Source organism: Papio anubis, chromosome 5 (genome assembly GCF_008728515.1).
Source record: "Papio anubis isolate 15944 chromosome 5, Panubis1.0, whole genome shotgun sequence".
NCBI lineage: Eukaryota > Metazoa > Chordata > Mammalia > Primates > Cercopithecidae > Papio > Papio anubis.
This window is the reverse complement of record NC_044980.1, coordinates 83,594,855-83,609,458: the sequence shown is the minus strand read 5'-3', so window position 1 is coordinate 83,609,458 and position 14,604 is coordinate 83,594,855. Positions and strand designations below refer to the sequence as shown.

At 34.2% G+C, this 14,604-nt stretch overlaps 1 protein-coding gene across 4 annotated transcripts in view; it reads right to left on the bottom strand.

The window, feature by feature from the left end:
- ADGRV1 (adhesion G protein-coupled receptor V1) overlaps window positions 1–14,604 on the bottom strand; it is a 585,058-nt gene that overhangs the window by 504,807 nt on the left and 65,647 nt on the right. For 3 of the 4 annotated variants that reach the window (XM_031666293.1, XM_031666294.1, XM_031666295.1), the window contains exons 10-17: window positions 13,287–13,463; window positions 10,615–10,838; window positions 5,846–5,972; window positions 5,563–5,748; window positions 4,608–4,788; window positions 3,740–3,903; window positions 2,516–2,639; window positions 852–1,118 (exon numbers count right to left, since the gene is read on the bottom strand). In XM_031666293.1, the coding sequence (XP_031522153.1) occupies window positions 852–1,118; window positions 2,516–2,639; window positions 3,740–3,903; window positions 4,608–4,788; window positions 5,563–5,748; window positions 5,846–5,972; window positions 10,615–10,838; window positions 13,287–13,463 (1,450 nt within the window). Of the gene's footprint in view, window positions 1–851; window positions 1,119–2,515; window positions 2,640–3,739; window positions 3,904–4,607; window positions 4,789–5,562; window positions 5,749–5,845; window positions 5,973–7,744; window positions 9,975–10,614; window positions 10,839–13,286; window positions 13,464–14,604 lie in introns of those variants that run through there. The other variant, XM_031666296.1, reaches the window with a different exon arrangement.

Genomic DNA, 14,604 nt, shown 5'->3' with positions numbered 1-14,604 from the left:
CATCACGGAGCCCCGATGCAAACGTTAGAGCTCATGAGGGCATCTCTGTGGGAGAGCACACGTATTTAGGTTGATAGGGCATCATGGCGACCCGATGCAAACGTTAGAGCTCATGAGGGCATCTCTATGGGAGAACACACACTAATGTATTTAGGGTGATAGCGCATCATGTCTTTAGCTTACTCTCAAAAGGTTCAAGGAAAAAAAAACTCCTTGTACTGCTAAAAGAATAAAATAAATACCAAGAGAAGCCATAGGCCTTTCCAATTTACAGAAAGTAGAGCCAAAACATTCTCAAATCCCAAAAAGTAGAGTGAAAACATCCTGTTTCATTTATAGTATGGAGAAGAAGGACGAACACATCTTTTTCCCTTGCAGATTGTCATTCATTTTGGCCATGGCTCCAGAGAATTATCAAACAGTTGAGGTTAGCTGCCTACAGAATTAAGCTTCCCAACCAAGTATGCCAGCACCCTGCTCCAAGGAAAATGCTATAGGATACCTATCCCTTAAGTTGCTGGGTGACTAGGCAATACCTAGAAAAGCCATATTCCCAAGGCCTGTTACTTTTAGCTGTAAGAATTCACTTACTTATATATCAGAATTTTCTATTTGTGCCATATTGTAAAGAAAATGTTAAAAAGGATGTCATAAAGTATATGAAATACATAAAGGTTCAACACATATATTCTTCACCCCATTTCTCAAGAAAGCAATGAAATAATTTTGCTCTTGAACTGTACAAATACAGTTAGGCCCTACTTGTCCTCATTATTGGACTATAGTGCTTAATTTCATCTTATTAAAGCACTGAGGCAGATATGCCACACAAAAAAGTATAATTTACTTACCTGTTGAATTAAAGAGGATTATATAAAAGGACTCATCCATTTCTGGGATACCATCTTCATTAACAAATATGGATATGCTCTGCTCTCTACTTCCAACCTCAAAAATGAGCATTTCTCCTTTTTCAACAGGAATGAAATCTCTCTCTCGTGCAGTAGCCTTCCCATCCATGGTAGCGTACTGGACCGTGCAAGTCACATCAACAGATCCATTTCTGAGAACTGTAAAGTTGGCAGTCTCACCTTCCTGAACCCTCACTACACGAGGTTCTGAAATATCGACAAAGAAAATACGTGAGCTTTTCTGATTCCACCACATATTTTCAGATCACATTGTGCTTCTCCCTGCCCTCCAAGAGAGACACCTTCTACTGTGTCTTTGCCAAAATAATTAGCTCTGTTCCCAACTCTGACATGAGTCCCCTCTGATTACTTCAACAGTCAATGGCCGTCCGTCCGCTTGCCTTAAGTCCTACAAAATCCATTATCTTCAACATCGAATTTGTCAGCAAATTGCATGCTATTTCAAATCCTCTGCCTACTATTTCATAAACCTCATTTCCAAGTTGAGGATGTAACTTTCTTGAGAACAGGCCCAGAGAGCTTATGTTTTCTATTTGTAGCAGCAGTTACCAGAAGGTTGAACGTAAGGTTAATTCATTAAGTACACATTAACTGAAAGTTAAGAATACAAATCAGGCTGGGCGCAGTGGCTCACGCCTGTAATCCCAGAACTTTGGGAGGCCGAGGCAGGCAGATCACGACGTCAAGAGACCAAGACCTCCTGGCCAACATGGTGAAAACCTGTCTCTACTAAAAATACAAAAATTAGCTGGGAGTGGTGGTGCCAGCCTGTAGTCCCAGCTACTCAGGAAGCTGAGGCAGCAGAATCACTCGAACCCAGGAGGCAGAAGGTGCAGTGAGCCGAGATCACAACACTGCACTCCAGCCTGATGACAGAGTGATACTCCATCTCAAACAAACAAACAAAAAAAAAAGACAGAAATAATACAAATCAATAAAATACAAAAGGCTACAAAATTCCTGCATTGGGTAAATTAATCCATATATAGCTGACAAAAAGGATTCAAGAAAGAGTTACACATCAACCATTTCATAAACAAAACCAAAAGATGCCTCAGGTGGCCAAAGACAGTTCTAAAGAAAGCGTTAAAGTGGCGAAATGAAGACATTTTAATTAATATTTCCCTTAAATATTAGTTTAGTTATTATAGTACATGGCTATCCATTAGGCACAATACTCAGGTCCTTCTAGTACATAATCTAGCCCTGAACCAGCTAGACTGTGTTATTTGAAGAAATCACATGGAGAAGTGTTCTTTTCTGCACAAAAGAAAAAAAATACCTAGAAATTTGAAATGGGGAAAAAGATAACAAAACAGTACTTTTTTTTTTTTTTGCTTCAAAAAGTTTTGAAGTATTAGTTAAAACTTCAAATTAAATAACAATGTAACTCGAATGAATTACAAAATCATCTTTAAACAAGCATCAATTGTGCTTTATTGAAAATGTTCAATGAAAAAAATTGCTAAATATATGTATATAAATGTATGTATGCATGTGCATATATATGTGTGTGTGTGTATATATATATATATACTGTTTAATAAATATGTGAACTCATTCAAATAAGATAGCAATACCACCTGCAAAATAAATGGGGTCATCATTTCTTCTAATTCTCAGAGTTGCAGTTGTTCTATTTCCCACTTTAGCTCCTCCAGTGGCATTCAGTAAGAGAACGGTAAATTCTTCTATTTCTTCTGGAATCTTTGGAAAATGTTACATATTTTAAGTCAGGTGACTTATACACATAAATTACATTATATATTCTTAAATTATTGAGTATTTTTTTTTTAAGCACCATTAACACTACTATTATTCATTTCCTTTTCGGAGGCAGAACTTTCCCTAACATATTCAGGTAAGACTCAGACCCCCCAAACAATAATTTTCATGTGCATTCATACAAACAGCCATTTCATTTAGACTAACTATGAAATTTAATGGAAATATAGATATTTTGCCTTATATAAGCTAAAAACAGATATACCACAGAGGTCATATTATTTCTGCAGGAAAATGGGAAACATGTTGATTTTTAAGATGAAACATAAAAATAACTTTTTGAACACTTAGAGCAGTTTGTCATAGTAACTAAAGCTCAGCCAGCTCACAAAGGCCTCTTACAAACCTCACTGAAGTTTCACCTGCATGGGTCATAAAGGCCTCACTCCATGTCCTAACAAGATTTGATTCCCCACATTTCTGAGCCTACATGGATCCCCAGGTGGACACTGTTTCTTTTTCACGTCATCTCTGTGAACTGGTGCTCCCCTCCCCCTAAAACAGAAAGGTGTCAGAATTTTGTCTCTTGAGGAATGGGTCTGAGGGAAAGGGGACTGGTCTCCATATCCGTTCTAAGTGTCACTCTCCTAGGAAAGGTTCACTCCCTGTTGTTACTAAGATCTTTCTCTTTACTATCAGTAAGAAGAAATGCCATGTTTGGTCCATGACTCATGCGACCCCATGTCCTGATGCTGAGACTGCACCACAGGACACTTGATAGCTGACCTTGCATTCAGAGGGACTAAATACAAGCCAAGGGCTTCGCCTCTCCAACTAAGAAGCCCTGATACTGGATACATGAGCAGTGTCACTGACCACTCTCAGTTCTAGAGTTCAACATGTCTTCAGGGGGACCAAAACATAATACTGCTCTTTTGGCTTATGGTCAGACACTGTCACACCTGAGTTCTTTATCAGAAACTTTTATCACAAAATACGTTACCAGATGCTTAATTATTTAATCAAAAATAATTATTGATCAACTACAACAAGTAAGGCAGAAAGTTATATGCAACATTTACCTCATCTGGAAGGGAGTAAATGGTAATATTTTTTGAAAATTCCTGATCTCCAAAGACAATAGTCCCTTGTACAGGAAATACATCTTGTGTAAAGTCTGGACTGACGAGCCATGATACACTAACATCACCAAAGTTGCCTCGATTTCTTACTACATCATAAACAGCTGTGAAATGGAAGCATACATAATATATATGAACACATACGAAACTTTAAAATGATGAGTAAAGAAATTTGTTAAATAAACAAACATAAAAACAACACCTCTTTTTAGTAACTGCCAACTATTTGCTTAGCACAGTTTTTAAGGTACATATAAAAATATATTAGCCTGTTCCTCCCTCTGTAGCTATATAATTAATTAAATAAATGGACTCAATCTCTTCTAGTTTGGGATTTTAGGAGTCAGTCGGAATGGGAAACAGAAGGATGATGAATTAGACACACCTATCATAAAGTCCTGTAAAAATATCTGCTAAAAGCAGTTACAGGAAGCTGCATGCTCAAGTGCGATTTCCTTACTCAGACAGACACTGCTCTAAAAATAAACTTTATAATTTCCTGTCAGCTCAATAGTTCCCTAGCAATAGTTCTTACTTTTAAGGTTCTTCCTTTTTGGATGGACTCATTCTTGAGTGTTTGAGTTGCACTGCATATGCTTAAATGGTATCAAAATATAACTGAAGTCATCAGTATCATCACAATACTATGTAAGAATTAAAAATCGTGGTCCTAAATATGATTCTAAAATATTCTGCACTATGTATAATTTCTAAGGCAGGGTGAGCAACTGTCAATAACTAGTTACTAAAAAAATTATATTTCTTCTTCAGTAAACAGAAATACAATAGAAGACACAGAATAAATTACCACTATAGATATCATCTCCTTTGCTTTCATTTATCATCACAATTAGACCATCAGAAACAAATTCTATAATCCCATGAGGATCATCATTTTTCAGAATGGTTATATTGACAATGGTGGCACTTCCCAACTTGCTTTCCCGGTCTCCATGGCTGCTGAGGACCACCCAGTAGTGTTCATCCAACTAAAATGAATGTGTCAAAGTATGGAAATTATAAAGTTGACATTTTCACAACAAATTAAAAAACATAAATATTCAAGATTATTAATATACTCATATTTTCAGAAGCATATAACTCACTCACTGAAAGGACAAAAGAGGTGATATCATTTCTTTTAAAATTAACATTCTCCTATCAATTAAGAGAGACACCAGAAATACGTATACATTGTCCAAAAAGAGAAAAAGAGAAACAATGATACTACTCTAAAATGTTAAGAAAAGTGGATGTTATCACTGATGATCTAGTCATTTAAACTTACAAAAGTGAATAAAACTAAATTAATTTGAGAGTTACACATGTATTGCTGAGTAAGCATAACGGAACTATACCTGGTTCCATTAATATGAAACTTGAATTTCTTTTTTTCAACAAAGTAATGCTATAGCAAAATTTCTTCAGTTTAAAACCACATCATTAAAAGTTCAGTCAATACATATTACCTAAAGGAAGCCTTAACATGAATAAAGCTAAAAGGAGATGAAAACTGATCACACACTGAAAGTCTAAGACTGTTTGTTATTTCTTTATGTGGGGCAAAAATACAGCATTCTAATTTGAATGAGTCTTCATTTTTTAATCTTTTGTTAAAAATTTTCCAAATCTATGTACTTCTCAATCTTTTCTTGCCCACCTCTTTCCTGTCTCTTTGCCAATGTTCAAAATACTTATATTCATAATATACCAAATACTATCAATCTTACAGAGAAACACAAAGAAAAAATAAAATCCCATACCTCTGGTATCCCATCCAATCTTGCTAGCAAGGTGATCACTATCTCCCTTTCTCCAGGTTTAAATTCTAGTACTCCCGTGTTTCCATAGAATTCATTGCTATCTCTTGGCTCTACTCGGTAGTGTAGAAACTGCTTAACAAGGGACCCCCTCGATCGGATGATGTGGAGCTCTACAGATTCTCCTTCCTTGAAAAAAAAAAAATCCACAAAAGTTCAAAATCTTTGAGATCATTCTTCTAAAGTTGTGAGCACAGAATAAATGGAAGTTTTTTTTCATACTTACATTTATAACATAGGGTCCTCTGGAAGCAGGAGAAAATTCAAAAACTCCCCCAGGGTCATCATTTTCCAAAATAATTAGGTCACAGCTAGTATATCCAGATTTCAGCACTTGGTTTTCCACGTTAACCCTAGAGAAGTCAGAGGGAAAAATAGCACCTGCTACTTCCAGTTTTACTTCTGAATTTTGCAGGCTTTTAAGGCAATATTTGCAACTCTTCAGGATTAAGAAAAGGAAGGCTATGAGGAATCAGACCTTAAGTGAATTTACGTGTGTTGAAATCATTTAAGATCAAAACAGTTTTACTCCTAACAGTTATGAAAGAACTTCTATTTCTGAATTCATTACAGCTTTTTTATTTGATAAAAAGCAAACACTACATATGTACACCAAGAATACTGTAACCAAATGTCATCAATATATTTTATTTAAATAAAGTATCAAAATTTGCAGATTTGATTCCAGTTTTAGACAAATTTAATTTGTAACACGTAGTTAGAAGATATCTTAAAACAAAATTATGTTTCAATTTTACATACACTTGAATTTATTTTTAAAACTCATTACATAAGATCATACTAACTGAATAGAGCACACAATAGCTGGATAACTAAATGGACTAAAGCAAGCCACGTTGATAAAAAATAAACACAATTGTAATTACATCTTAGGAATATGTTGTGGCTTCAACTGTCTTCTATTCTCCTTAATTTTCAACCTGTGCTTTTTTTCTTTTAGTATAAAAGAAAATGTAGGGAATATAAGAAAAAAAGAATAGAATAGATCTGAGATGCATGACATGTTATACCAATTCCTATGTATCTCCAAAAGAACATATTAAAACAATATGTCTTTTAAATTTCTGGTTTTAACATTCAGAGCATAATTAGAATGATCAAAGGGACTTGGACTGCAAGATTCTGAGAGTTAAAAAGCCAGCAGGCTCTTAAGAATTATCAATCCTGCAAGCTGCTCTAAACCTTGCCAAATGTCACATCCTATTGAACCAAAAATATATTCATGCTCAGACCACAAATCACAATGAAACCACAATTCATAAGTAGAAATATGTAGAAGAAAAGCTCACTTCCTATTTAACAGAGAATCTGAATTGACATCCTTCCCTAGTTTTTAGAAATCTGATAATATCTAGCATGCTAGTGACCACAGAAGAGAGAGAGTCTAAATAATAGGAGAGTTATTTTATACTGTTAAAACAGTCTTATGATTTTCATAGCAAATTTATCCATCGTTTATATCAATATCCTCATTAATTAAAAGTTATTATATCCATAGAAGCTAGGAAACAAAAAACTGGCTCAGAATGCAAAATATAAAAATCCATTCTGACCATTAAATAAATTTATTTTTAAACTTTCTTAAAATATGCCACCCTTACGTGAAATGTAAATTCTGAAAAGTTCTGTATACGACTCTGAGATATAAGCAAGAAATTGCTTAAAGGCACTCAGAAAACCAATGGAACCGTTCAGTTAATTGATTGCTAATTCTCTGTTAAACAATCTACAAGATTCATAAAATATGTTGGGTAAAAATTTCAGAAGTACAGCACAATAATTGTTCTTGACGTTATGTGTACCTACAAGGAAATTTAAAAAGTTTAAGTTCTTCTTAATGTCATTACACTAATTCTTAAATTTCAAAATATTTTAAGTGCATTCACAGTGCAAAACTCTTAGGACCAAAAATAAATAAACACCTTTGTGTAAGCTCCCCTTATCATTAGAAAATGAAACTGCACACAAAGCATGCACAGCCAGGTGGACAGGCAAAATTTCCCAAGACCTGTAATCATGCAGAACAGCAGCCTTGTCCAAAAACAATCACTTGCAAAACAAAATACTGAATCACCAAAAACAAGGTATTATTTTGTACACTTACCCAAAATACACGACAAACCTTTCAGTTTCTACCCTGTCAACACAGAAAGAAGTGTGGGAGGGGAAAAACAGGAGGCAGGGCACCATTTGCCAAAATCTCACTAATCCTGCGAGAAACTTAGAATGGCAAGGGAAAAATAAAGCTAAAGAAAGGTTTCCTTTTTTTCCCAAGAGCTAGTAATGCTGGTTTTATGGGAACTCTGCACCCTGGATTCTTCGCTATTGACAAATGCTAGCAAGAGCTTCAGCAGTTCCCACTTATGGAAGATGACCCCATGGCCAGCAAGCTTGTCAAGACCCATTCAAAACATTCCTTTCCAGGCCTCCTCCAAGGCGCTTATGCCTGCCAAGCACTGTACAGGCTCACAAACCGCAGCAGCTGAACAAATTTCTTTCAGCCCTGCTTATAATTACTTAGTAGCTTTAATTAGGTTTTTAAAATATAAAAACCTCTCAGATCTAAAGCCAGTTATTCTTTGAGTTAGAAAAAACAAAACTGTGTAACTAGAGAAATCTATACCTATATCATTTGCACAGCAATATACTAAAGAAGCCATATCATTATATCTTTTAATTACGTCAAATATTACTTAAATACAACTTTTATCAGGAAACCAAAACACTTTTCCAAATCTGCAGTGTATTCCATTTTCAAACAGCCTTGAAAGCACATGTCAAATGTAGAGCCCTATAGCTTCATTTTCAAAATCAAATGCACCATTTATAAATATAGGGTTATATACCACATATACCAAAATTTTTCTGAAATAAACTGGCATAATGAAATTGTTTGTGATCTGAGGAAAACTAAATAGAATATTTTTAACCAGCATGGTATTTGAAAGCACCACAGGTTTTTTAGTACCAGGGCAACTTTTGTCTATATTGAGTTGAAATAGAGAATCTGAACTCGGATTTGACATTGAGAGAAAATTACAAACTGTTATCACAATAAACTGTTAACTATTTTTATTGCAATATTGTATTGTGATTTATTGTAATCACACTTGCCAGCATTCATTTATTCTTTCACTCAAGTTTCATTAAAACTGCAAAACTAAGAGGGAGTTTTTGATAAAATATGGTATCTAGATTTTATTTAACTAAATGTCCTTGAACATTCAAATGTAATTTGCTCATTCTTGTTCACACACAAATGAGATAATACAAGTATGCACCAATTATTAATCAAATTAAAACATTTTAATATATATATGAACTAACTTCCTCTATTTGAAAAGACCCAATAATTTCTGAAATTTTCTACCTCATGATTTGTACTTCCTTATGTACTATTTTTACCCATAGGAGAAAGAAAAAGAAGAACAAAATAAACACTTAAAAATTATGCTTAATTTCAAATGTTACCTAAGATTTAAAAATGAATAGTTTGAAATAATATAAAGAATAGTCACTATCAATTTGCAGATGGATAATCGAAATCATTCTTTAAACATTTAGTTGAGAGTAGAAACTGTCAACTAAGCTAACAAAGTTTGTATGGATTCCTACAGCATTGGTTTATCATCACTGTTTCTGTTTCTTTAGTTGTTTTCAAGATTGTCCACTGAATGCTTACAACTTACTTAAGGACAAAAAAATTTTTTTTTAAATTTCCAATTTACACTGCATTATATTTTACTGATTTTTTTTATCGTATGAAACACCTTTTCTTAAGAAAAGGTCTGAAACATACATTAAAACCATAAGTCATCTAGACTCTGTGTGTGTGTGTGTGTGTTGTAAATTGGTTTTTGCTTTTTGGTTTTTTTGTTTGCTTGGTATTTTGGTTGTTGTTTTGTTTTACTCTTTATGTAAGAAAGGAAGTAAACACAACGTGGTTTTGAAAGAAAGCAAAAGGAACAGTGGACATTCAATAATTTGTTGCCTACATTCTATACTTTTCTTTCACATAAAAATAAAAATCAGTTACTCATCAGATTTTTAAAAATGTGTTTAGACAAAACACCTACAAAGAGAAATATATAAGACACTGATATAGAGACATCCAGGGATTATATAAAATAATTTTTACTACTTTAGTCTTGAATAATGTAACACAAAATGTCCCTTGAATTTATCTGTGAATTTTATTGTTTCTAAACATGAATTGCACAAAACCCTCCAAAAGTCACAGTAACCTTCTCTAATATGAATCAACTTTAATATAAAGAGACTTGTGTCAGGGATAAGACTGATCCTAATTTTTTAAAATTATGAGGTCATTAAACACAGTATTTTATATATTTAGAAAGGATTTTCTGAACTACTGAAAAAAAAACTCTTTGAGAGATTGTGAAATTTTCTTAATATAAATTACCCACTGAGAAAAGCTAAATCGATTCTTATTAATTATTACTGAAGAGGATCTCTTAATTTTGTGCAATTTTTGATTCTCTGGAAAATAATCATAAAATTAATGTTTAAGATCCATGTAAAAAAGAGAATTTTATTATATGAAGATTAATGCTTTCTTTTTACTCACAAGCTCTAGTTCTCTCTTCTGTTGAACATAAAGCCAGCAGAACCGTTTGCTTAACCTAACGTTTTCGATTTAGATTTGTGCCTTTTTTTTAATATAACAACATATTAGCTATGTTTCATATTTATCTGATACCTTCCATAAATTCTCTCTGCAGTGCTTCTTCACAATGAATAGCAGGGTAAAAATTCACTGAAACATATAATTATACTCATAGTCTAATCAGAAGCCATCAACAAATAACAGAACAGTCTGAAGGCCAGTATAACACTATTTACTTGATTTTTCTTTTTTACTTTATATAGAAAAAAAGAATAAAACAAAAATCAAAGTTATTGAAGAGAACTCAAACATAAATGTTACTAAACATTTGGTTGTTTTGTTCTTACCTGTCTAGAGAAAGTGTTACAGTTTCATTCATTTCCGGTATGTCATCACCTTTGACAGTAATGTTGATTGTTGTGTCACTTTGCCCAGATAAAAACAAAACAGAGCCATTAAAGGGACCTATATCATCTGGGGTCACTGCTTTTGAATTAAAGCCAGAGGGCTTCAAGCTCCAGTAGACAGTAGCCTGGCCATCAGTTCCATCCCGATGTAAGGGAATGTATACCTTATAAAAATAAAAGAACAGAACAACTTCTTCTAAAATGTATGTTCAGAAATTATACAAGCTTTGGTATTGCTATTAGTTTGTACATATATTATTGTGTGAACATATGTATTCTATATAGAGAAGTGAACTATTAAATGCATTAAAACACAAACAAACAATCCTCTAAGCACGAAAATAACTTTAAATATATTTTTATTAATTTTTGCTAACCAAATTTATATACAAAACACCCCTCACCCAAAAATGTGTCTAATCTGAGTTTTCTTGATAAAAGACAAATATTTTAAAACTCAAAGAATTGTGAAAAACATACAGCTATCTTGCTAAAGAATAAATTTCCATTAGAGGTTCTCTGAAGATAGAATTAACTTACCATCACAATATAAACTGAAAAATAAACTTCAGTGATTAAAACTGGAAAATTATGTCATATAAAATACATCCTAAGTGATGGGGGCAAAATTTTAAAAAAATGTTTCTAACCAGTAGGATAAATACCATAGAAATAAAATCAGATATTTTTATCATGATTCTGGGTTACCTTGAGCAAGTTACTTAACCTCTCTGATCCTAATTTTCTCATGTGAAATAAAGCTAATGATTTCCTATTTTGCAAGTTTGCAGTGACGATTACAAATTGTTTAAGTAAAGTATCTAGAACAGTGCCTCTCTACAGTATAAGTCAAATAAATGGAAGCTATTATAATAATTCTGAAACAAATTGTATTTGGTGGCTTCATTCAAGGGCAGTACACTTTAAAAATATATAATAAAAGCATCACTACAGATCATGATGAAGTTTTTTCAAAGGAAGAATATAAAGGAATATTTAATGGTTAGATTACGCTATTCCTTTTATGCTCCTAAAAGAGGAGTATGCTGTTTTATTTTTTCTTTGCCCTTTAAGCTCATCTTGGGAAAAAAAAAGATATTTTCACCATTAATCATTCTGCTACTTCACCTAACAATGGTCATAACCTGAGACTAGTGAGCAAAGATTCTTAGGGAAGACAAAAGAAGTAACAGAGGGCTGGGACCCTGAATCACCTTGAGGGAGTGGGCATCATCCAGGCTGTATCTGAAACAAACAAAGGAAAACTCCTAGTTTTTCTGCTGTTTCCCAAGAGGGGAAGAATGCAGGTCCAAGGAGCCCAAAACTTCCTAAAAGCTAATTTTTCTTAAGGGAAAAATATGAAATGGTAAATTTACAGCTATCTAAGATAAATAAAAGCAATCCATTCCTTAAGAGCAAACTAAATGCTTTCCTGTTTTTAGAAGTGTATTCAGAAAAACATGAAAAATCAAAACCATCTTGAAAAATGAAACGTCTCTGTCCATTTATAGATGCTAATATACAATGGAAATTGAGGTCACCATATTTTAACATAAGGCTTTGATAACAAAAACAACTCTCCTGCTTTCAGATCTAAACCTCAACTCAGTTTAAATCAAATTTAAGTGTGGGGGATTTGGAGAAGGTCTTGGACAAACTATGACTCAGGAAATGGTAAGACTAAAGGAAGAGCCCTCCCTAAGACAGAAATTCAACCAGGGCATGGTTGAAGGGGAGGGATGGTGTGCTCTGCATGTGAAATTTTTATATGTCTATATGTAAAAATTTACATATATTGTATATATAAAGAAAGAAATTCTTAAGATTTAGCATTCCACAGCTTTACCACCATCATCTCCATCATCAAGCATAAGACCCAAGCTGGCCACCTCACTCCAACCCAAATATATGGAATGCTCAGAAATGAAGTAGGTCAAGCACACCTGTGGTGCCATGTCTTGGCCATTAAGAAAAAAAAAAAAAAAGAAAAGGTTTATACGCCAGGCACGATGCCTCATGTGTGTAATCCCATCACGTGGGGAGGCCGAGGGAGGTGGACTACTTGAGTTCAGGAGTTGGGTACTAAACTGGGCAACATGACGAAACCCCCATCTTTACTAAAAATAATAATAATAAAACAAGTAGCCAGGAGTGGTGGCACACATCTGTAGTCCCAGCTACTCAGGAGGCAGAGGTTGCACTGAGCTGAGATCACGCCACTGCACTCCAGCCTGGATGACACAGTAAAATCCTCTCTCAAAAAAAAAAAAAAAAAAAAAACTTTATGTTTGGCTACCACTGTAGTATCAAATGTCATAGAACTGTCTGAAAGCTGTCACATCAAAATATCCTACACTCACTGTGAGCAATTAATTCTAATTTCATTCTACCTAATAATGTAAAACATGATGGGAAAATCACGTAATCATCAGTTACCTATTTCAAATGACATACTGAAACTTTCTTGTACACTGTGAAGCTGTTTAAGATCTGTTAACCCTATATGCTGATCCTATTTTAAAAACAGTGTTATGCTGATCCTATTTTAAAAATAGTGTCGGTACATTACTTCATATTCATTAGCCCCCATCAGTAAGAAAGAGCCTACTTACCACTTCAGCAGCAAAATCTTCTGGTTCATGCAAAATAATTGGAAGATTGCTAATAAGGCCAATTTCTCCATTTGCAATGGCTGGAGTAACCAGTAAAGAAATATTGCAGATTTCCCCAAATCTAGGGCTTATGGGTGGGATTGGGGGAATTATGTTCAACAACTCCACAGTTTCCAACTATAATAAACAAAAACACAAAAAAAGTAATAAGAATTGATAGAATAGAAATGTTTTTAAAAAGCGTAACAGCATGGGGCAACAAAGTAAGCATAGGTAGAGGTCACCAATAACTTGGCAATTTTATTCTCCTCCTCCCTCATTCACCATCCCTTTTCAATCTCCTTCCCTGGCCTCTGGAGCTCTTTCTGCCCCTCAATTATTATTCCCCAGGGGTCTCCCTAAACTCTTTATCTTATAATTTTATGCCTGCTCCTTAATAATCTCTGCATCTCTCCCTCTAATTCCAAATCATTATAGCCAACTGCCACCAGACATCATATAAATGTCACACAAACACCTTACATATACAATATCCAAAACAGAAATCACTGTCCCTGTTCCAGGCTCCTTCACTAGTATCATCGCCAGTGCCACCATCTGCTTTTCCTCCTTGCCACCTACATCCAACTACCTTGACCTTAAAGCCAAATATCAGTCGTACACATCTCCTTCCTGTCTTCGACTGACCCAGACTTCCAATCATCCCCCATTTCCCTTCTCCTCCAGACAAAATTCAGTATCAGAAGACCACTCAGAACTCCATTTATAACTTCATGCTTCTTTACATTTAAAGAACTGCAATGTATAACATATAGTATCCCTGTAGTTATACACTTTACATATTGCTGGTTTATCATCATTTGATGCATTCCAGATTTTTACTTCCCAACAGGTCTGTAGAACTCTTATGGATCTGTGTCCTTTTCAGCATTTTCCCTATACATGACATAGGCTTGACATAGACTTGAAACTGCAGCAGCTTCACAATAAATATTTGTTAATTCCTCCCTTCTACACAATCTGAGCTCTATAAGAATTCTGATAAATCACAAACATTCAACGTTTTCAATATTCTAACTTTTCAAAATCTAACTTCTCAAAGGACACAGTGTTCACTTCAAGAGTGCAGGAATAGGTAATCATTACAGGACTACAAAAACCATAGGGATTTTAAATATTAAAATAAAATGCAACTTTTAACTTAATAAAACATGTCTCTCCCACTCTTTAAAGCCCTCTGTTAGGCTTTATAATATTGAAATGATGACACTAAGTAACCACCAGTAGAACTGTGATTTAAATTGATTTTCCACACGTG